The 24,841-nt window shown below is 45.4% G+C and overlaps 1 protein-coding gene across 4 annotated transcripts in view; it reads right to left on the reverse strand.

Moving 5' to 3' along the window:
* Adarb1 (adenosine deaminase RNA specific B1) overlaps window positions 1–24,841 on the reverse strand; it is a 121,763-nt gene that overhangs the window by 14,036 nt on the left and 82,886 nt on the right. For 2 of the 4 annotated variants that reach the window (XM_034523730.2, XM_034523728.2), the window contains 6 exons: window positions 21,285–21,359; window positions 17,130–18,064; window positions 12,828–12,942; window positions 9,167–9,335; window positions 8,031–8,179; window positions 6,897–7,065 (listed from right to left, as the gene is read on the reverse strand). In XM_034523730.2, coding sequence (XP_034379621.1) covers window positions 6,897–7,065; window positions 8,031–8,179; window positions 9,167–9,335; window positions 12,828–12,942; window positions 17,130–18,064; window positions 21,285–21,312 — 1,565 coding nt within the window. In that variant the 5' untranslated portion in view covers window positions 21,313–21,359. Of the gene's footprint in view, window positions 1–6,896; window positions 7,066–8,000; window positions 8,180–9,166; window positions 9,336–12,827; window positions 12,943–17,129; window positions 18,065–21,284; window positions 21,360–24,841 lie in introns of all 4 variants that reach the window. The other 2 variants (XM_034523729.2, XM_034523727.2) reach the window with 1 other exon arrangement.

Below are 24,841 nucleotides of genomic sequence, written 5' to 3' on the forward strand. Positions count from 1 at the left end.
ACTGCAACCACACACCTAGAGATGCCTGCCTAGTTTCCATGCCCATCTGGCCAGGGTACTGGATGAGGAGCTTCCCTGCTCAGGCCCCAGAAAGGGGACTCATTTGTCACTAGAAGACAATAGGTCCTTTCACCTCCTGGCTTTCAGCCTGTCATGCTGCTCTGTGGCTTTTCTGTTTTGTTTTCCTTAGGTTGTTGTTTGAAGATGGACTACACAGTGTTGTCAGCTGAATCTACTGCAGAGCCTAACCTGGCCCTGAGCACCCAGGGACACTGACTAGAAGACAAACAACAAAACAAACACTGATCTATGCATGACATCTTTCTGCAATCCTTACTCAGACAAGCAGCTAGGTCGGACGATAGCTTGCTCAGTGAGTCTCCTTTCTCTCTGCTTCCACGTCACAAATAACCTTCAGAAAAAGGCACTAGTAACCTTCAAAATAACCCTGCATGCAGTGTGGCTCTTCCAGGGGCTTCCCAAGCCTCTGTAGAAGTCCCCTCCCCCATCCATGAAGCAGCCTTGCCTAATTACCACCTGTCCTGATCAAGCCAATGTGCCAAACAAGCCTGTCCTTAGATCTGTCTTTTCCTGCATCCTTGGGCGGCAGAGGCCACAGACTTAGGTCTCTTCCCAGGGCCTCTCACTGTCTTAAGGACAACCCTTCTGGGGCTACCCTCGCCATCTAGCTAGCTGGATGCTATGGTCATCTCTCAGCCTAGGCCAGCCGTCAGTGCTCTTCTACAAGAGGAACAAGTGGCCTCTACACAGCCCACATCCAATCAGATCCACACAGTGGCCTCTTTGGCAGCCCTGCATCCAGCTGACATCATTCTGGGTCCCATGCTACTCTTGGACAATGATATCCATAGTCTTGTTGGCTTTTCTGGAAACATTTGTCATTCCAATTTCCATCAGTTTGCCTGTGCTGTTCCTCAAAGCAATGTTTAATAAATATGAAATAAAGGACATAGAGTTTAAAAAATTCTGACTATGGCATTTGTTTGTGTGACCTCCCCTTACTCAGCACACCCTTCAAACCTGTGCCTTTGTGCTGCAGAGCATCAAGGTCACTCCTACTCTAGACTCTGACTTGATCCTGACTGAGGGTCAGGGCTCTTTCTTATTACTACATGGCTTTTCCTTGTTACTGTTGTGGGACTTCGGTAAATATTAGTAAGTTAGGAATCGTATATAACTGAGAAGCTACAGGATACGGACCACTGTAAAACTGTGCAGAGATAGCCATGAAGGGACAGGACAGTCAGTTTTACCTGGCATGACTTTAGTGACCTCTGCCTACAAGGAAAGTGTGGTTCTGGGAAAGCCTGCACACCTTGGGACAGAGCAGGGAGGTCATAAAGCAGTACCTTGACTATCTGAAGTCTGCCTAGAGGACTGGTGTTCATCTTGACTGACTGGTCAGTGATGGGGTAGGACTAGAGTTTAGAAGCCACTAGAAACAAGCAAGCACCAGGTTAGGACCCAATTCTGTTGGCAGGTACCAGGAGACCAAGAATTCAGAAAAGCCAGAACTTACTAGGAAGAACTTACTTGCACAAAGCTAATATATAGCAGCTGAAAGGGGAGTTTCTTTTCCTAAATACTCAATCCCAGCTAAGTAAATAAATAAAAAGCACCAAAAATAAAAACAGAAGCATGGACCAAAGGACTAATAATAAATTTCTAGAACCCAACCTTAAAGAAATGTAGATCTGAGTGTGTTGGCAAATAATTTCAAGTAACTGATGTAGGGGGCTGGAGAGATAGCTCAGAAGTTGTTGCGGACCACTCTGCCCCACGTTGGGCGCCAAAATATTGTGGACTGCTCTGCCCCATGCTTGGGGGCCAAAATGTCGGGGACTGCTCTATCAATGTTGGAACACACACTGCCAAAAGCCTTGGGGGCTAAGTTGTTCTGGCTCATACTGCCCCAAGCTGCTCCAGTCCATGGGTCAGGGTTCAGCAAGAGAGAGAGTGAGGACGGACTCGAAGAATGGAGACCAGACAGAGTGTAATTCAATCCCGTTTATTCTTCAGTCTCTCTTCTTCTCTCCAAGTCCCTAGTTCTTAGTACCAAGTCTCAGGTATCAAGTCTCAAGTCCTAATCCTAGTTCCAAGTTGCTAGTCTCTTTCCCAGTTCCAAGTTTCTAGGTGCCCATCTTCTGTCTGCCTCTTGCCTTTTATATGTCTCACTTCTAAGTCATGTCTTTAAGTCATGACTTTAAGTCTTGTTTCTAAATCACACCTTTAAGTCACGACTTTAAGTTTCACACCTTTAAGTCTCACACACCCAAGGGAAGATCCTGGGTATCTAAAACAAGATGTTATTAGAGTGTGCTCAGCTGTTGTAGGCTGTTGTAAACAAGTCTCTTGTCAGGGTATATGGCTCAAGATGGCTGCAAGGATGATAGCCAACTTCTGTCGGCTCCCCACAAGTAGTTAGGAGCAACTGGCTGTTTTTCTTAAAGACCTGGGTCCAATTCCCAGCACCCACATGGTAGCTCACAGCCATCTGTAACTCCAGTTCCAGGGGATCTGACACCCTCACACAGACATACATGTAGGTAGAACACCAATGTATATAAAATTAAAAATAACTCATTAAAGCAATGGACATAGAGATGCCCATTGAGCTAAAAGAGCAGAGGCACACAATGCTATGGAAAGACCGCATAAAGACAACAGGGTTGTCAACACAGGAGAAATTCTGAACAGGAAGCAAACAGCTGGACTGAAAAGCTTGGCTGAGGAGCCAGTGGGAGGAAGAGCCAGTGAACCTGAAGACTGCCATCAAAATCATCATAGAGCAGATCAGAAAAACACAAAGACTATACATGAAGACAGGCTATGGGACTTAGGAACAACATGCAAGTCCTGCGAATTCTGAGAGAAAGAAAGCAGGAACGAAAGTTTAATTGGAGAAATACCTGAAACCCCAAGGCAAGAAAGAGATCACACAGATTCAAGGGCAAAGAACCGGGAATGAGCATAAACAGGAAAGTGACACTGAGCGCATCCCAACTAAACCAAGCCCAGACAGACTGGACCGTCTTAAACAGCAGTGGAAAGTAAATGGTCATATAAAGTGAGCGTATCAGTTCCTCAGTAAAACCTTATGACCCAGAAAGCAGTGGAAAGATGTCCTCACAAATGATGAATGAGGACTTAGGACTTTCTCGGGGATCACCAGTGGGCAGACCTAAGAAGAAACAGATAGAAGTCCTTCAGGTTGAAGCATCAGAATGGTAGGCAGCAACAGGAGTTGGGTAAAAACGTGAGGGAGGCTCTCCCGCATGGTAACTTCAGGGCTGGAGAGACAGCTCAGCAGTTAAGAACATTTGCTCAGGGGACTGGAGCTCAGGTCTCACCTCTCATGGCAGTGTTCACAACCTCTCGTAACGCAAGCTCCAAGGGATCCGATGCCCTTTTCTGGCCTCAGAGTCACCCTCACATTTAGTATTTATTCATACAGATATACACACATACTCACAAGTGAAAATAAATATTAAAAATTAACTATCATATCGATACAGGTTTTAATATATTTATAATAAATATTCCAAATAAAATAGTACATTTATTTGTTTATTTATTTATTTATTTAAATTATTGTTTGTTTACTTATTTATCTTTAGATAGCGTCTCACTATACAATTCAACTTTGAACAAAGGATTCTCCTACTTTAGCCTTCTACAAGCTGGGATTGGGTATATGCCACCATACCTGGCTTGTAATTTTGATTAACCAGATATGAATAAATTTGACTATATTGACAAAGTATGAGGGAGTAGAGCTAGAAAGGAAGAGTTTTCATACATATTTGAAGTTACATCATTACCAGTTTAAAATAGAACGCTATAATATTAAGATGTTTTATGTAGTCAGAATCATAACCAGAGGGGTGAAGCTCGGGGTTTAAGAGGAGGTATTGCTGTTCTAGAAAACCTAGGTATGCTTCCCAGAATCCATATCTGGGGGCTCACAACTGCCTGTAATTCCAGCTCCAGCTGTATTCAACACATCTGGTCTTCACACACACCTGCACAGACACCCCTCATATGCACTCGCGTGCGTGCGTGTGCGCGCGCGCACACACACACACACACACACACACACACACACACACACGTACATATTTTTTTAAAAAGCCTTAAAGTTACAAAGGAAGTTCTGTAGAAAATACAAAGGGAAAGGATATTCCTATGAGGTTATTTTTAACAAAAAGGCAATAAGAGAGCAAATCAGTAAACCAATAAAGGGAGAAATAAAACTACACGTCACACAGAAGTAACAAGGTGAGCCTTCCGTACCCAGAATATTTTAAACGTTAGTGGACTAAACTTCCCTGCCAAATGACAAGACTGACAAACGGATTAATAACGTAACGGGTAAATTATATCTTAGATTTACTTCAGCTCTGAGGACACAGGTATTGCTGAAAGTGCAAAGATGAACAGAGATAATTCCTGCACCAGGTGAGCAGGAATAATTAGATAACAGAGGTTTTTAAATTACACAAACTCTCAGAAGAGACAAAAGATAGTATATGATGATAAAGGGCTCAATTTACCAGCAAGATAACACATCAACAGGCCAGCAAAGTGGCTCAGTGGGGAAGGGCACGAACAACCTGAGTTAGACCCCTAGGAGCCACAAAGTGGAAGGAGAGAACCAATCTAGGCAAGACTTCCACATACACCACCTGCCAGACAGACACACAAGGGTGTGACACAGCAGTAATAACAAATCCTGCTGAGCATCAGACAGCAAGCCACAGAACTTCTGAATATATGGCACAAAGCCCGAGAGGCCTCAAGGAGAAATGGATGGCAGCATAATAAGGTTAGGGAATGCCGACGCCCACTTGGCTATGCACGTATCAGATGGAAGAGCAAAGTGGAAGCCATAGCTTTAGAATACTGTAGACAGTCTGGATCTAACACAAACAGAACACTCTACCATGATAACAGCAGACGACACATGCTTCCCAAGTGCATCAAGAACATTCTCCAGGGCAGACCAAGACAAGCTTTACAAAATTCAAGAAAAGGTAAAGCGTACAAGTATCATTCTATAGAATAAAAGCTATAAATCGGTATAAGAATGCAAACTGAGAAATTAAATATATGGAAACAAAGTGCCACGTTCTGAAGGCATCAACAAACCAAAGTCTCAAGGGAACTTACACGCATGAAAATAAAAGCAAACATACAAAGGAGAATTCTTACAAAATCTCTAGGAAGCCTAGAAAGCCAAACAACTTAGGAGAAAAAAAAAGAAAGAAAGAAAGAAAGAAAGAAAGGAAGGAAGGAAGGAAGGAAGGAAGGAAGAAAGAAAGAAAGAAAGAAAGAAAGAAAGAGAGAGAGAGAATAACGGGGGCTGGAGAGGTGGTTCGGTGATTAAGAGCACTGACTGCTCTTCCACAGGTCCTGAGTTCAATTCCCAGCAACCACTTGGTGGCTCACAACCACCTGTAATGGGATCTGATGCCCTCTTCTGGTGTGTCTGAAGACAGCGACAGTGTACTCACATACATGAAATAAATAATAAATTAAAAAAAAAAGATTTAAGGGTCCTATTGGCTAATTTTAAAGATACCAAAACAGTATAAAATCGATAGTAATCAAAACACTGTGATCCTAGCATACAAACATACAGTGCAACAGGATAGAAGGGACTGCCTACAGATGAGCGCCCCCCCCCCCCCCCCGCCCCCAGAAAGCATCTGGACAACAGACCGGAAAGACACATAGAGTCAACAAGCCACAGCAGGCACAGGCAACATCCCATCCACTACAGCCTGGCGGTACGGAGCATGTAAGCTTTGGGTTTTCAGTCAAGAAAGCTCAATTGGCAGAGACTACACAAATATTTCAAAATGCAAAAACCTCCAAAACCTCAAACACTCCTGGTCCTGATTTTTTCTCTTCTTTCTTCTCTTTAGCTGGGTGTACCTCAACCTGCACCAGTGCCTGGGAAGAGTGCTTACCAGTGCTGGTCCAAGGCACAGGTACGATGAACCCTGCTCCCCATGAAACCCAATCAAAGCAAAGTGCTCATGACCATTGAAAAGATGAGTTATTCATAAGAGATGACTAGGTCTCCTGGCACACTGTGTGACGTGCACACTGTGTGACGTGCCTCCCTGAGCTTGTTAGGACATGTCAGGTTGGGCATGTGACCCATCTGATGTGAAAAAGACAAAAGGCGTGCGCTTTGTCTGTGTCAATTCCAACCCTTCCGGGCGGCCAGTCAATCCAGAACTGCTTACCCTGGAGCCACAGGGTTGTGTTCTGTAGGGAGAGTTTGATTTTATATACATTGACATATGTTAGCTGAAACAGAAAGAGAAGAGCTGCTGGAACTGGTACTGTATCCGAAGAAAGATTTCTAAACTCTGACCTGGATCTAAGCTCCCAGGAGAAGCTGCTTCCCAGGCACGTGGTAACTAGAGCAGTGTGTTCACGGAGCTCTCTCCTCGGCCTGGGGTGCCTCACGTTGTTCTAGGTGGTAAAGATCAGTTACCACAGTGCTAACTGATGGGCATAACAAGGTGGACAGTGTTCCCTGCTGACAAGGAAATGCTTGCATGCTTTCCTCAGCGAGCAAGCTGTGTAAAGTATAGCCTGTAGGACGCCCAACACCATCAGCCTAGCCCTGACACCGAGGTTGAAAAAGACATAATAAAAGGCAAGATGAATGTCTGGAAGCAAGTGATGTGGGAACACTCGAGTGTCCTGTGCCATGGCCTCCCTTGTCCCTCCTAATAACCCCAGAAGCACCTGTGTAGGACCACCCAAGCAGGGAATGGGGTTAGAATACAAATGAATCTGAAGGGGAGTTCGGAAAGGGCTTGTACTAATCGCATGTGCGTGGTGAGGGGTGGCCTTACCGTGCTATCTTGTCACTGCAGGACATGGTGAGAAGCCGTTCCCCCTGCAGCACCCCGTCCCAGGTCTGGATGCTGGCATTTGAACGCACAGGGATTGTCCCCTCGCCAGACTCTATTTTTGTCCGTAGCTGTCCCCTTGCCTTGCGATTGGGATGCCTATCTGCCGGTTCTAGAAGAAAGAGAGGGTTCAAAACCCACAGGTGATAAAACAGCTAACATACTGAAAAGCACATCTAATGTACCAAAATTTAAAGTATAACTTATAGATATGCATGCAAACATTTATTCAAGCCATGTAAAAAATACATCCCAGTAAATGTATAAAATTGAACTAAAAAGACAGAATACAGACCACATTTATGAGCATGGAAAAAGGTGGTTTACATTAACATTGGCTGAGATGATTTCCATCATTAATGAGTGGAAACAAATGGAGAAAAATGCTAAGACTTGCTAATTCTGAGCAACAGATACTTGACTGCTTGTTGTTATCAGTTAACCTTTGTATTTTCATCATTTCAAAAATTAAATACAGAAATCAATCCATTGGGAATATGTGAAGATACTCCCAGTGATTAGCAGTGAGTTTTATGAATATGGGTCACTGTAATTTATTATATATCTTTTGAAAATAGTAATTATTTACAGAGAGTATCGCTGTTGTCATAATCCAGGAAACCCATTTGGAATACATGGTGCTTGGGCGTGAAAGTCGGGATTTAGATACAAAGTGTCACAAAGCCGCAGTGCTAGGCTGGCCTCAGAGGATGGAACAGACAGCACTAGGGACCTCCCTTGCTGGTGTCCCCCTGCTTCTGGGGAGGGGTCTAACCCTTCACACACTCACTAGTCAGACTCACTGCAAACACAGGGATCACACGGCATTTTCCTCTTCCAATTGGCATTTTTTTCACTCATTAACATTTTCTGACTAAATTGGGAAGAAAGAAGCTGTACTTTTACAGGGACTCTTATCAAAACCATACCTAAGGCTGAAATTAAAAAATAAATAAATAAATAAATAAATAAAGTAAAAAAAGAAAACTGAAGAACACGGATGTGGATGCATTCTAACACTACATTATATTATGTTTTCTTAGAAACCTGTCAGCTGCTGAGAGTCTGGCGTCATACCCTCTAGCACGGGCTCGTGGGGAGAGAATATTCTGGCGTCTCCGCAGGGTGAGGTGCTGATGTACAGGTGGAACTGCACAGTATCCTTCAGCCGGAACCCACCCCGCTCTGACTTCTGAAATATGGACTTTTTCTGGTCTTCTTTGTTACTGCAAGGGAAAAGTTATAAAGTGACAGTGGGGTCTACCGGTTCAGACTGACTTCAGAGGCCAGTGCTTTCAGTAGGAAGAGGTAGGTTTCTGGAGACAGTATCTTGCAATGTACACCAGGTTGGCCTCAAACCTGGGATTCTGCTGCCTCAGCTCCCCCTACTGCTAGGATTTACAGCTGTGCAGTGCCTTGTCTGGCTTGAACTGGAATCATTGTTACCCATGCTTATAGTAATCCATAGTTCAGGTCCATCCAGTGATCAATATGTCATCAACTGGGAGTGACTGTTCCTTCTCAGGTGTGATTGATTTCAAGGTAGAAAGACCACATGGAAGATTTGGCATTGTCAAGAAAAGCCGAGAGGTGCAAGATCAGCTCTGACCATGCCTGGTGACCAAAATGAAAAGGCAGTTTGGAAAGACATGTTTTTTCTTTTTTGGTTTGTTTGACTTGTTTTGTGCCTTTTTTTTTTTTTTTTTTTTTTTTTTTTCTTTTCAAGACAGGGTTTCCCTGTGTTGCTCTGGCTGTCCTAGAACTAGCTCTGTTAGCTCTGTAGATGAGTCTGGCTTCCAACTCACAGAGATCTACCTCCCCTGCCTCCCAAGTGCTGGAGTTAAAGGTATGCACCACCACCTCCCAGCTAGGAAGACATGTTTGTTTATATTTACAATGCATGAGGCAAAAGACACCAACTGAAATATGGACTTGAAATGTATGACTATGTTGTTTCTGTGTATATGTCTTATATAAGTATGCGTGTGTGTGTGTGTTGAGTTCATCCACTCTAGTTCATAACTGAGCATCCTGGGAGAGTGGGCCTGCTCAGACAGCATCACAGGACAGCAAGGCTGGCCCCCAGTATTGCTCACACAGTTACAGTCCCGAGGATTCCTCAGTGCTTACACAAATAAGCAAAGGCTAGGCAATGCTTTCTGATACAAAGTATCTTAAAATAGCTTCCTTCACTTGCTGACTCCCAAACTTACTTTAAATAAAGCTCAAGCTGGGCATAAAGGAACCTGAGCAGGGACCTTCGGGAGATGATCTCTGCGTGGCAGTCGTTGAGCGCAAGGCCACGGTCACTCATGTATTCTCCATTGATACACTTCGTCCCTGTCGAAACACTTATCACCTTGGCATCTTTGACATCTGTACCTGAAAGACAGGAGAGTGACTAGAACCAGTGATCCATCCTGTCTGACGTGCTCTAGGCAAGTGGACCACGCAGAGTCAGCTGAACACTTGAGCTTGTCTTCATGTGTCTTCATGTCTCGGATCTCTACCTGAGAGCCTTGAACAAAGAGCCTCTCCCTGAGGCTGTTCTGTACCAATTCCAGGAAGCTACCTTCCTCGTCCTGTAGTCTACACCCTGAACTTAATGTGGTCATTTCCACTGGCAGGCATGGGTGTCTGAACCTTCATCCTTGACTCTAGGTAAGAAGCACTGTACATAACTACTACCTGGCCTGGAATTAGTCCTAAAGTAAAATATTAAACAGGCTAGGAGGAACGACTTACAGACTCAAGAGGAGTACCAGAAAACAGAATCCGCTTCTGTGGATTTCATTAGTAATTTTTCTCACTTTCCCACACCAAGAGTGAGATCATACACAATGTGACCTTGCAGAGAGGGAACATCATGATTAAATCCTGAGAAACAGATCACTGACCCAGACATGCTACAATGACCTGACTATGGAAGGGAGTGTCTCTCAGTGGTAGAACATATACCAAGCATGTGTGAGGCCCTGGGCTATAACTCTAGGATAACAACAACAACAACAACATACAAATCCCGAGTATGGCCTCAAGGCAGACTCACAATGATGTGTGTGACAGAAATGATGTGTGCTACACGTTGTGAGGGTCAGTGTTCACTGTCAACCTGACCCTCTAGAATCACCTAGGAGACAAGTCTCTGGGCACATCTGTAAGGGGTTCTCTAGCACAGGCTGGCCTTTGGGAATATCTATGAGAGATTTTCTTGATTAACTTAGCTGAAATAGGAAGACCTGCCCACTGTGGGCAGCACCATTCCCTGAGCTGGGATCCTGATCTGCATAAGAGAGAGAAAAGGGAGCTGAACAAAACACTCTTTATTTCTTGACTACGGATCCAATGTGACCAGCTGCCTTAAGCTCTTGTCAGGCGACTTCCCTACCATGACGGACTTCTCCAATTATGAGCTGAAGTAACTCCACCTAAGCTGTTTTTATCAGGGTATCTGATTATAGCAACATGGAAAGGAACTCAGACACAGGCTATGTGGAGGCACTGTGCCAGGAGCGTTAGTGAGTCCTCCTCACCGCTTGTCTTCACAGTGTCCCCTGAGAGCTTTCGTTTCTATTTTGAAGAAAAGAACTGCAGCTCACAGGGATTATTAACCTGCCTGAGACCATCCAGCCAGTGAGAGCATTGAACCTATGCACCGAGTTCCGTTTCACAGGCTTTAGACACACATTTTGGCGATGAGCGAATGGTCGAAAAAAGATACAAAATGCTAGTAGTTAGTCTTTTCTGCTTTCTGTAAGAGAATTCTGGGAGAACAGTTTAAAGGGGGCATATTTTATTTTGACTCACCATTAACTCATGTGGCTGGAGGCAGAGAGGATGCCTGCACTCAGGCCTTCTCCTCTTTCCCTTTTGATTTCCCCTGGGCCCCTTGCCTACAGCATGGTGCTGTCCAAATTCAGGCTGCCCCTCTCTACCTAGGCCCCTCTGGAAATGCCCTCCCAGACCTACCTAGGCACTTCTCAAATCAATCAAGGTTAGCCATCCTAAGTCCACTGGGAGTCAGCCCAACAGCCAAACACACCCTAAAACAACTTTAATCCTTGGTCTCCAAAAGGATATTAATGAAAAATGCATTTAGTTTAACTCTAAGTGTCATAACTGCTCAAATCCAAAGTCTACCAAGACTCAAGGCAAAAGCTTAGCTGTGAGCCCTGTAACAATTAAAGCACATTTTACACATTCCTGACACACACTGACAATAAACCTCCCACTCCAAATGGGAAGAACTGGCGACCAGCAAACTGTAGACGAGCTTTTTGATACAGTGTAACCCAAGTTTCCAGCATGCTCTGGGTCCCCATCTGGAACCTTACACGTGTCCTCATTCTTAGTTGCCCTGGTCTTCCGAGCTCCATGAAGTCACCCACTAAGATGAGCTGACACACTCTGGGGCCTCTTTGGTCCACACCTCCAAACATTGCTAAAATTCCTCCCACAAGCCACTTCCAAAAGGCTTTTCTGAACCACACAGTCTATCAGTCACAGCAACAATCCCACTGGATCACAGATGGCACCACGTTTCTGACATATTTGTCACTGGTATGACAAATTCATGAGAAAACTGATTTTTTTTTTAAACTTTCTGTTTTCAGTCCACTGTTGGGGGAGGATGTGGCAGAATAGGTCGGATAGGATGGTGACCAGGAAAGAAAGGGGTGTATTTGTGAGTGGGTGTGAGGGTGGGGTATGGGGGTGAGGGAAGGGAGAAGAGAAGAAAGAGAAACAGAGAGAATGAGAATGAATATGCTTAGGTTAACAGAACCCCCCCATTCTCTGAACCACCAGCCATGGGATGCCGCCAGACCCATTCAGGCAGGTCTTCCACCCTGTCACTCTCTGGAAATGCCCTCAGAGGCATCTCTGAAGTGTGCTTTACCAACTTTCCAGATGTTCTGATTTTACAAGGGTTCTTTCTGCTCCCCATAGAATCCACGCTGCTGTGGTAGTAGTGACACATATAAAGAAGAGAAGGTTTAAGCTTCAACAGAAGTCAAGAAGTCAGAGATCATCGTAATGTGTTGTTTCCAGAGTAACCCAGATCACAATGGTGTCACATGGTAATACAGTATGCTTTCTCCAAAGAACACCATGAAAATTTGAACATTGGGGGGGGGGGTTGCGGGGGCTAAAGAGATGGCTCAGCAGTTAAGAACACTTGCTGCTCTTGCAAAGGATTCAGGTTTAATTCCAAGCACCTGCATGGCAGCTGACAAACATCTATAACTCCAGTTCAAAGGGAAATCTGATGCCTTCATCTGGCCTCTGAGGGCACTGTATGTATCATACATATAGACAAAGCACACACACGTGGGCATACACGCACACGCACACGCACACACGCACACACGTGCGCGCACACGCACACACACACGCACACGCACACACACACACGCACACACACACGCACACGCACACATGCACACGCACACACGCACACGCGCGCGCACACGCACACACGCGCACGCACACGCACACACACACACACGCACACGCACACACGCACACGCGCGCGCACACGCGCACACACACACACACACGCACACACACATCCTTTTTAAAAAAAAAAAACTGAACATTTTGAAGGAAGAGTTTTGTTTTGTGTAGGTTTTTTGTTTTAGGGGTGGGGGTTGCTGGAGCTTGACCTCAGGAACCTCACCAGCTAAACATGTGTTTTACCGGCTGAGCTGTGTTCCCACCCCAAAGGAGGAAAGAATGGCTTCTGAGGATAATTCCTATATTTGTATATGACAGATGCACAAACACAGAAAAAATAAAAGGGAATAGAAGGGAACTTTCTGTTGGTGTCACAAGATCAAGAAAGCAGACAGAGTGAACAAAGCGCTAGATGCTTACCTGTGGTCATCACTACTCCAGAAAGCACTTTCCTTCGTGCATGAGGGGAGGAAAAGTTGTCTGTCAGGTCACTGAACTTACCCAGGACCAGGCGTGAGACAGCATCTGCCAGTACCTGGATGGAGAGCAGAGAGCAAGCTTAGGGCCAGGGCCACCTGTGGTGGGACCAGTCTCTCTCAGTGCCAGCACATGCTGTCTAATACAAAGACGCTTACAGTCTCACTTCTACTATAGAAATCCCACACAGGCATACCCAGCGTGTGTGTGTGTGTGTGTGTGTGTGTGTGCTCACATGCATGATGGGTGTGTATGCACAGAGACAAAAGTCATCAGTGGGTTTATCTAGCCATAGACCCTGTGCCTGACAACACAGGAACACTAATGTAATTGATCATGAATATTATGGGTGCAACCAAACACTTTAAAATTGTATTGGAGGCCTGCTCCACAGAAGGAAATTCATGCTTGGCACTGTAAACTGGTCCAAAGCCCATGGCTGGGAAGCTTATGGCCATTTGAGAGGAAGCCATTGCTGATGTTTTGCTAAAGACATGCTGTCAAACTGCTCTGTGAGTATTTGTTTATACTTAAGAGCCAGTGCTGAGCCCAGTCTCAGAGAAGCACGTCTTTTTGTAGCCTGCATTGCTGAGTGTAGAGAGTGATGACAGGTAGAGGTGATGGGAAAGAGTGACTGTTGGATGCTCAGCCCCAAATAGAACATCTATGTCATCCCCTGCAAGACTAAGGGAACACTGGAAAAGGGACAGAAAACTGTAGGAGACTGAGGGGGTGATAAGGGCCAAGAAACACTGTTTTCTAGATGTGACATGGCGGCTGCACCCACTACCTTGCCTTAGGAAGATCATTAGTGGTTACCTGCCAAAGGCTTGAAAACAAGGCTGGGTTCTATTACCATTCTATCATGGATAGGTGTATTGCTGTCTTTTCCTGTTGCTGTGATAAAATACCCTAGCAAAGGCAGCTGAAGGGAGGAAGGGCTTATTTAGCTCACAGGGAAGTCACAGCAGCAAGAGCCTGAGAGAACTGGTCACATTATATCCACAGTCAAGAGGAGAGAGCAAGGGATTAATGAATACATTCTAGTGCTCCATTTGCCTTTTCTATGCTTATACAACCTAGGGTCCCCTGCTAGGGGAAGAGTCTTCTCCCTCATTAATTAACATAATCAAGATACTCCCCGCCCTAGACAATCCCCAGACCAACCTCCATATAGACAGCCCTTCAACAAGACTGCCTTCCCAGGTGACTGTACATTGTGTTCATGGTATTGAGGGAGGGCGTGGCTTTGAGGCTCCCACCCTCCCTAAAGAACCATGGGAAGTTAACAGTTGCTGGGGGAAAGTCATTTTCCATGTTGCCGCAGCTACTGGTAAAAGCCCTTACTCAAGTAAAGCACCCCCTCACTCATGCTTGTGCAAGCAACCCCAATCAGACATAGTGGGTCACACACAAAAAGAGAAAGCCATGAAGGCAGGAGGGGGGCTTGCTGGTAAGAAGGACTTCAGCAGGAGTGGGAAGGAGTAAGAGAAGATACTGGGAGGGAGGAAATGATTAAAGAAACATCTATCTATCTATCTATCTATCTATCTATCTATCTATCTATCTATAATTACACACAGATACAGTATGTATATGAAATTGTGAAAAATGGATTTTTAAAATATAAGCTTTAAAAGTTTTTATTTTAAAATATAAGCTTTAAAAGTTTTTATTTTAAAGTGATTTATCACTCCAAGTGATTCTCCTGCACAAGCCTGAGCCCATGAATCCTGACCAGATATCTATGGAATACATATTATGAGACACAGGTAACTGAAGAACACAAGTTGTTCTGACTCTCTGGCCTGACCCTGTGTGGCTGGGGCTGTTCACAATAAAAGTTTAAAGATCCTAAATGCAGCTGGGCATAGCAGCCTGTGCCTTTAAGTTCTGACACTTGGGAGGCAGACAGGCGAATGGATCTCTGTGAGTTCATGTTCAACCTGGTCTATATTGTAAATTCCAAGGCAGCCAGAGCTACACAGGGAGACTCTGTCTCAAATAAGTAAATAAATAAACAAACAAACAAATAATAAAATAAAATATCCTACATCCCAACCACTTACCTTCCATGACATAAACAAGGATGAGGCCCTGCTTTATACTGAAGTTCGGCTACATTACCCTGCATGCCTGCTGTAGCAGAGTACCACAGCTGTGGTATGGCCAACACTATCTGACTTTAGCCCCACCCCACCCTTGACTCGTCAGGATGACAGATAGCTCTCAGGCCAAGGATGCTTGGCTCAAGCCCTTTAAGAAATATTTCAGGGAAAAAGCAAGAACTTACATCCTTCCTGGAAGGCAGGATGTGATCTTCCTACCCCCACCTCTGCCATATAGCCACTGGGATTGGTCCTGGAAGTCCCTTTAGAAAAGACCTTACTGGTTTCATCCTCTGCGGTTCATAAATTTCTGAGCTACCCTGGGGCTCTAAAACTGGCAGTGTGGGTTGTGCCACTGAGCAGAGGTGTGAGGATACTGTTCCTAGACAAGTGGCTCCAAATCAGAGGTCCAGAAATTGATGTTTGACATCTCAGGACCCAGAGGAAAGCAGCATAAAGAGGCAGAGAGGGGCCCAGCTTACCACACCATGACTAGATCCTGACAAATGCCACTTGCCTCCCCAGGTCAGGAGCTTGGTCCTTTCCATACACAGAGAGTTCCAGGACCATCAGGGCTACATAGTGACCCTACCCTGTCTCAAAACCAACCAGCAAAACAAAACAACAAAACAGAAAGCAGGGCTGAGGCCACTTGGCCTCCGACCATCTGTCCGATATCCCTCTATGGGATCTGAGGCATCTGAGATCGTTTCAGTGGTCTGGCAATCATTGTCAACATTAAAGGAAGACAAGTCACATCAGATGGTATGTTGAACCCAGGTCAAAAGATTTTAGCAAATCTACACCTAGAAATCAAGTCACTTGGGATCGAGTATTTGACTTGTATAACAACCACTGGGTCAGTCCATTACTCTTGGAGAGGAGCTAACAAGGGACTCACTGGAATCAAGTACTTGCTTGTCACAGGAAATCAGTAAGACACCATGTCCATTCCTCTACACTGAGCTGTACTTGACTGCTTTAGGCAAGTCTTTTCAAACCAAGATTTGGATTTAATCCCAGCACTCGGGAGGTAGAAGCTGATGGATCTCTGTGAGTTCAAGGCCTACCTGGTCTACATAGCAAATTTCAGGTCAGATAGGGTTTATAATGAGAACTTGCCTTAAAAAGAAAATAGTAAATTAAAACCAAGAACTATGGTCACCCCAACTCTAACTGTAACACAGGCCAGAGAGAAAGGGCCCCGCCCGAGACTTAGGAGAATGGCCTTCCTATTCACCACATTTTCTAACTTGTTAATTCACTAGTTCTGGTCAACGGCTTCCACACTAAAGAACATGTTGACACAAAGGGCTTAAGACAGAAGACTGAGAAACAGATGCGTGAAATCGGGACTCCAAGAACCAAGACACAGCCAATGATCTGGGACCTGGTGAGGACCGAGGTTCCCTTTTCCTTCTTCCTCCTTCAGAGACCCATCCTGAGCTACCTTAAATTTCTCTTTCTTTACTGTGAGTTTTCTATAAGGGGCACAAACTTGAGTGGCTGTCCACATCCAGCTGGAGCAGGGAGAAGCCCAGAGGTGCCACATAGGAATTCCGGCATACAGAGATGCCTAGCAACTGGCAGGTTCTCAAGTGTTTATGAAAGTGCTCCCCCCGCCACACCCCTGCCCTGCCAGCAGCTCCCTACTGCTCTAGGGGGAGTGCTTCATCACCTAGACCTTAACAGGGGGCCTTCATCAGCAGACTGGCCGGCAGCCCTTATTCTGGCCATGAGTTTTCTGTGCAATGATTCAAAGAATGCCCCACTGAACAGAGGACAAAACTCCAGCATTTGGACCCCCTGCCCCTTTCCCAATAAAGGCTTGCTGTGGGGTGAGGGTCTCTTTGGGGGGCATAATTCAGTGGAAAGGGAATTGTGGCTGTGCTGGTGAGGGCCCTGAGGTATCCCTGCACTGAATTGTCATGACCCTAGCCAGCATCAAGGGACTAAATCAGATTCTCAGTGACCATGGAAACTAAGGCAAAGTTACTCCATAGCCAGACTTACTGGCAACTGCTCCTGTTGAAAGCTTAGTAACCTAAGGAGTCAAAAGCAACAGTGAAGACTAAAGGCTGCTTTAAAATGTCACCAAGGGCAATGGCCACTCATTTGCAAGTACACGTTTCCTCACCTGTGGCAAATGCAACTGAAGACCCTCACTGAGGACAGGCTGGCGAGATGGTGTTTGGTCCAAGTGCAAATTGAAGACAGTAGCCAAGGCAGACTGTGCAGCCCGGGCCTTGGCAAGCTTCTTGTTTCTCCCTGAGCCCTCAAAGAACTGGCCATCTACCACCACGGACATGACAAAGCTCTTGGCGTGGCTCTCCCCACTCTCAGAGAGGAAGTCATACTTCAGCCCTGGGCGTAGCTCATTCAAGATCATCACGGGATTCTTCCCACTTGGGGGTGGGAATGGTGGTGGGATGGGCAGAGGAGGCTGGGTAAGGGTGGCAGGCACTGGGGAGGCTGACAGGCTAACGTCTCCACTTGAGCTGAAGGAGTCATCCCCATTGGAGCCTACGTAGAAGGGTGGCTCTGACTTGTCTGGAGTCTCAAAGCCATTGAAGAGCGTGTCAGGGAAGTCGGCCTGATCAGACGTGAAGTCTGTATTCACAGAGAGAGTCCTTCCCATGGCCAGGTGGGCCTCGGAGGCGTTGGGGAACTGGACAAAAGACCTCAGGGCCTTCTCAGCAGCATGGAGTTTTGCCTTTTTCTTTGTAGGGCCAGAGCCCTCAAAGACCTGCCCGTTTACCTCCACAGACATGACAAACAGAGGTGCGTGCACGGGGCCTGTCTGGGACAGCAGCATGTACTGTAAGCCGGGTTTGATCTCGTTCAGCTGCATCAGGGCGTTCTTGGGCAGAACAGGCCCTGGTGTTTTCCTTCGCTTCTTCAGGCGGTACTTGGAGTGGCCATTGCTGCCCTCCTCCAGGGGCCGCTTCCTGCTGGTGCTACCACCACCCCCGTTGGAGAGCGGAATACCCTCGCCAGGCCCGGTTGTGCTGCTGTCCTTGGGGGGCATGTTGTCCAGATTGCGGTTTTCTTTAACATCAGTGCTGCTGGAACCTGTGGTGCCCAGAAAGAGTAACTTACAACGCCTTCGTTGCAGGATCTTGTAAATGCAAAATTTATAGATTCCTTTATCCCTTTGTAGCTGGGTAAGTGATGTGTGTGTGTGTGTGTGTGTGTGTATTTCCTTCTCAGTGCAAACGTGAGGAACTATACACTGACCAAAGATGTAACTGTTTAGGGGTGAAATGCATTTGGAGATTTTTTTTTTTTTGAAAACTAATGGACCTATTATCTCTTCTACTTAGTTTATTGATTTCTTCTGCACTAGAAGGTAAACATTTTAAACTATTTTCTCTGCCATAGACATCCTGAATCTTGCTAGCTTATCACAATGTTACGTGTTAGGCTAATCCACACTAATTCTGATGAAGTGGTTTCTGAGTCCACCAGCACATGGGCAATTCCCTCAGCGTACGCTTCCTTCACGAGGTTACTGACCTTAACAGACAACACTTTTTAAACTAAAGCACTTCTCAGGAGAGGAGGTGCCGTTTAGAAACGTGTATTCCCAGATGCCTTGGCTCTCGAGGGTCCCAACATCTGATCAACACGTGATTATTTGGTTTCGTTTATGAATCGATCATAGAAAACTGCTTACATAATAAGGTATAGTATTATATGACTTTACGGGATTTGTTTTTGAAGAATAATGTATCCACTGAAGACTTTTCATTATGTTTCCGCACTATTTGCTTCAGAAGCTTCGATAAATTTTATGCTAAAAAAGGAGTGAGAACAGGACACAGTCCTGGAGCAGCAGGCAAGCTGTGATCCCTAACTTCACAAGAAGCCAGCAAACCCACCTTTCTAAAAACAGCTGACCAACGAGGCTACCAGAGCTGTGGCTTTGTCTCAACCTCCTGCCAAGCCAAAAAAAAAAAAAAAAAAAAAAGACTGTTCTTTTTAAGGGGAGCATGTTAGGTTCTCTCTGGCTTATTAAGCCTTCTGAAGAAAAAAGAAAGACTGACCCCCCTTTTACCCTTCAGTTTCACAGTCCTGTGCACTGGGCCTGTGCAGTGTTTACTTAGATCTCCAACCACTAGCTCCTAAAATCCAAAGTAAATCTTAACTGATGGAAATATTCCCGGATAGGATGGCTTTGGGGGGGTCTGTGTCTACTATGCACCACATCAGTGGACTTTCTTTGTGTCTTGTAATCTGAAAACGCTGCAAATGTTCCTCAGTGAGCCCATGGCAGGGTTAATGTGATGGACATCTTGGTCGTCGTTGCCAGTCTGATCCAGCTGACACAGCAAAGACTACCAAGACAGACTCAGACCGTGGAAAGTCTCCTGTGTGAGGCGGGGCGGGGTCTCTCAGGAGACACCCCTGCCCAGAAGACTCCTGACACACACGCCACTTCTCCCAGCTGACAAAGCTAACGGAACGGGCACTAAATTTTCATTTATAACATCCTCCAGCAAAAGACCGGTAGGTTACTCCTTTCGGTACTCAGGGAACAAAAGGTGAGAAGGCAGAGCAGAGACGGACAGAGGTTAATAAAGGGTTGAACATCACACACTGCATCTGCTCACAGTTCAGCTTTCTCAGTAACATAATTATCAGCATGGAAATGCACATCATTGACCAGGCACTCTGACGCGCATTTACCCAAACGTTAGTGACGTCAAACAGCCAAACGCCCTCGGAACTAAGTTAACAGTCAAGATTAGGAGGAAAAAAAACAAAAACAAAAACACTTCCTGTGAAAGTGGAGATCATTCTCAACTCTTACTTCATAAATAAAGGTACCGATCACATGGTATCAAAAAAAAACATTCCTGGGGAAACAAAAATAAAATACTCCAATTAGAGACAGAGCCCACGGTCAGCTGAAGCAGACACTCTCCGTGTAGCACACTGCTGCATTTAGAATGCGAAGTGAATCACAGTGCAACTTTAACTGCTTTTAAAACCACAAGAGATGCGCAAGGCTGACATTTCTAAGTTTGCACTAGACCCCAACGTTTATTGTTAAAGGAATATTCTTTGGGAGGACACTTTCTTAGTTAAATTAACCAAGGCTCAATGGTGATAGCCACAGCTGGAGACAAAATCCACAGTCCCCAGCCAGTAGGTAGTTCTAGGGACACCTTCACACACTCCCCGGGGGGGTTGCTGGCTTGGCACAGCATTGGCAATACTGTCTGAAATGCAGATTTAAAACCTGGCAAAGCTGAGAGTGACCAGTGGACCTGCCAGCAAAACTCCACAGCTTTTAAAACATCTCAAGAGCAGAACTGAGGAGAAGCAACCAGTGAGCAGTGCCCACACTGGCAGAGGAAAATGCATGCCAGCTACATTTCTTAAAATGGCACTGGACTGCTGCCTTGTGCTAGCCAGTGGCCATCCTCAGAGTGGACGATGTCTGCTGCAGAGCCTACCCCAGATCCAGCACGGCAGTGGGGCACAGACTGGCCTCACGCAACGCTGTTAGGCTCTGGGTATCCGAGAATTGCAGAGCGGCAGCCCGTGCCAGTAGACTGAGTCACAGAAAGCGTGCTGAGCCTGGGTCTCACCATCACACCACCCCCAGGAAAATGCGGCTCTGCTGTGTGGCTGTACATTTTTCCTTCAGACAGAGCACCTGAGCTGGAAAACTGCCTTCTTCCAGACAACTTCCCATTTAGATCTGAGGGTGGGCAGAAATATCGGTGTGCCCGAGGCCCCATACCTGCAGCCCTGTGGAAGATGCTGGAGAGCATAAAGGGCCCCAGTGAGGGTTTGGTTCACATAAGCACCAATCACGGTCCAGTCTTCAGAGACTAAAATCACACGGACTCCCTTCCCTCCAAGGTGGGAGTAGCAACTGTGTCTGAAGGGAGCCTTATGAACAGTTATCCCAGTGACCAGGTATCTGAGTCAATCAAAAAGGTTTTCTTGAGTTCATACTGGTGCAAGTTCAGAGCTTTATAACAAGAACCACAATGTCACATGAAGCCACACAGCATTATGGGACAGGCACCTAGAGGCATATTTCTGGAATAAAAATGATGGTCCCATGATGGTAATGAGGGATGAGAACTCTAGATAGGGTGGCTGTAAAGAAAATATCTACAGTAAATATTGAAGCCTATTATATAGAAGCCCACCTCTGTCAACAGCCCACATCTCAGGAAATATCAAACCGCTCTTATCAGTCAAACTTACGAAAACACTAAAATTTTAATTGGCTATGAACTATTGGACACTACGTGATAGGCCGGGATCTTACTCAAGTTCTCTTCATCTTCCACATCCATGGTAAAGTGCTTTTGAGGGTTTCTTGACTGGCGGAGACCTCTTTTGTCTGAAAGACAGCAAGAAACAATGCTTAGTGTGTGATCCTTGCAAAATGAGGTATGGAGTCATTGTGTGATCATATCGCTACAGTCAAAACAACAAGAATCGTAAGGAGCCTGCCATCTGAGAAAGAACATTCCCAGTCTCTTTCACCTCCTCTCAGCATGTTCTGGGCCAACAAAGGACCCTGATGTAGCTGTCTTATGTGGAGGGACACTGGACATAAGAAAGGGGTCACCACAAAGGAAGCCTAGGGCAGTGTCCAGGAACCTCACGCTTTACCCGGGGAGTAAAGGCCACTAAGGGTTCTGGGTCAAGGACAAGGTGGTAATTCTAGCCCATAAAGGCCTGCTGTCAACAGCCATGTCTTACCCAGTATCTAGCCTCTGTCCTAACAGAACTATGAATGGGTGACAAAGTGACCTCACACAACAAGACCCCCAAGTACTTCACCCACACTTCTGCACATCCCCACAGCACATCGCAGGAGAGCAGAATGTGTGGAGTAGCTTACATCTGATACAGCTCAGTCTAATATGATTCCTTCCCCACACACAGCTCCCATCTCACCGGCAGGAGAAACCGAGAAAAGATCTAAAGAAAATTTTCAGCTGCCCAATCACTAAAAACTCAAGGTTTTCATCTTCCAGATTATTTCTGATCAGTTGCAATTAAGAGAAAAAACATTTGCAAATTTTGAAACAAACATTGCTTCGTAAACAAAATTTGCTCTATCAATATCAATAAAATAAATTCCTTGTTTTTAGGAAAAGGGTGATTAAATCTGCTAAGAAGTACATATATCTCATAAAACACTTGCATAAAATACATACAGATTTCATGACAATCATTAGTTACTAATTTTATTCTCGGTTTTTTTTCCCCTCTGGTAAATGTACTGTTAAACACTGATGGAGTTTCTACATAGAATCCTTTATTCAGCCAGGCAGTGGTGGCACACGCCTGTAATCCCAGCACTTGGGAGGCAGAGGCAGGTGGATTTCTGAGTTCGAGGCCAGCCTGGTCTACAGAGTGAGTTCCAGGACAGCCAGAACTACACAGAGAAAACCAAAAAAAAAAAAAAAAAAAAAAAAAAAAAAAAATAAACCTTTATTAAAAGGATTGGAGAGATGGCTCAGTGGTTATAGGCACTGACTGATATTCACAGGACCCAGGTTTGATTCCCATCACCCACATGGAGGCTCAAAACTGTCTGTAACTCCAGTCCCAGGGGATATGATGCCCTTTGTGGCCTCCATGGGGACTACATGCACATAGTGCATAGACATACATAAATACACACACACACACACAAACATGCACACATGCATATACATACACACACACACACACACACACACACACACATGCTGGCAAAACACCCACACATATAAAATGAAAAAATGTTAAAACAAAAGTTTTCCAGGGAGTTATAAAGGCATTATCACTTTATATTAAATCATTATCTTAAGATATACTTTCAGAGTATCCATTATGTTGAAAGCAGAGCTGGGTACTATAAGAACCTAAAATGAATCAGATAGATTTTGCAGTTGAGGAATCCAAATGTCTAGACAGCCAGCTCTGCTAAGGAACTTTTGCTAACAATTATGGGTGTAGAAGCAGTAGCCATCTGTTAGAGGTGCACACTGAAGTATTTATAGATGAAATAATAGTATCTGGGCACACACTTTATATGGCTCTGCCATGTATGACACAGTGTCCTCACGGGAATATTTGAGTTTTTAGTGTGTGTGTGGAGATCAGAAGGTAATTTTACAGTTGGTTCTCTCCTTCCACCTTTATGTGGATTCCAGAAATAAACTGGTCTCTTCAGGCTTGTGCAGTAAGCACCTTCACGTAGGAGCCATCTCAGCAGCCCAAACCACCATGGAAAGTTTTAGGAGAAAGTAGGGGTTTGGTGAAGTATCAAGTGTGGGAACACTGTAGGGGGCAGGCACTCTTCCCAATGATGGGGTAATCTCAGGAAACAGGGATACAGTTGTTCATTCAGACAAGCTATGGCCAGAGGTTGGACCACAATACTGTAGAGACAGTAAATAAGTGTAGGTAAGTTAACAGGACAGGAAACAGACATCGCTTGAGAAACCCAGCCCCCGTGGTGAGATGGAAACTTCACAGGAAGCTCTTGTTTGCTCAAAGGAGGCTTGAGGCAGGCAGAGGACACAGATGCTTCTTTTTGCAATGATTGGTGTAACTTCAGAGATCCATAACTGTTCCAAGTACCAAGAATAAATAATGACTGCTTAGTCATGGATGGAACATCGCTATCACCCCCAACACACACACACACACACACACACACACACACACACACACACACACACACACACGGCTCAGGGAATTTAACTGAAAAGGGAGTAAAAGCTGGAGTCAGGTAGGGAACAGAATAGAAAGCTGGCTTCCAAGCATGACACAGTTGTTCTATCACAGTAGCTGTGATCACATGCCCAAGACAGGACCTATCAACACCCTGTCATGAAATGGGGAGGGGCTCATAGGGGTCTCCCCCGCCTAAACATTTACAGGCAGTTAACAGTAGGCAGTGGAGAGAGAGAGATGTTTTCTTCAGTGGTATTAGCCATTGGTAAGGAATTCATGTTCCTGTAAACAAACTCACTTATGTTTCTGTAAACAATCCTAACAAAATTCTTTGGGTCACGGACACCAAAAAAGTAGCAGAAGCAGAGCTAGCTGGGAAAGGATGGGCATCCGTGGGAAGGGAGGGGACAAGAAAGGAGGGCAGGACTGGAAGATGACCAGAATGCAATGTGCAGATGATGGAGGATATATCCTTTACCTTTTCTTCCTGTTCTGTGATGCACAACTGAGAGCCCCAGATCTCAGAATAAGAGAAATAAAACAACCAGATCAGAAAGGGCATGCTGTGCCCTAGAAGACAAGGTGGTGCCCAGAAGCTCTGAAACTTCCTTAAGCCTCATTAACCTGACTCAGGGTGGAATAAGTTGGAAATTGCCTAAACCAAAGGGCACAGATGGAAACAAAACAAAAACCAAACAAACAAGAAAACAAATGCTGACAAAATCAGTTCTCTCTGGTAAGAGGGAAAACTCACGAAAAACTCTATACCAGCAGAGCCCAGCCTCACCCATCCATGATGGGCTCTTAAGAGGAGTCCAGAGTCCCAGGCAGGAATGGAATGAACCAAGCTCGAGGGGGAGTCACAAGGTTCACATCCACCAGGCTGAGATAACTCTGTTACCCACCTGGAAGCAATCTAACACTGCCACAGGAGCCCTCAGAAGGGCCAGTAAGAGGCTTTCTGCAATGGTGACTTTTATGCCAACCTGACACAAGCTAGTCATCAGAGGGGAAAAACCCTCAATTAAGAAAATGTCTCCATAAGTTCAGGCTGTAGGCAAGCTGGCAGGGCATTTTCTGAGTTAGTGATGGATGGGGTGGGGTCCTGGGCTAGTGGTCCTGGGTTCTATAAGAAAGCTGGCTAAG

This window comes from Arvicanthis niloticus, chromosome 20 (assembly GCF_011762505.2).
Source record: "Arvicanthis niloticus isolate mArvNil1 chromosome 20, mArvNil1.pat.X, whole genome shotgun sequence".
Lineage (NCBI taxonomy): Eukaryota > Metazoa > Chordata > Mammalia > Rodentia > Muridae > Arvicanthis > Arvicanthis niloticus.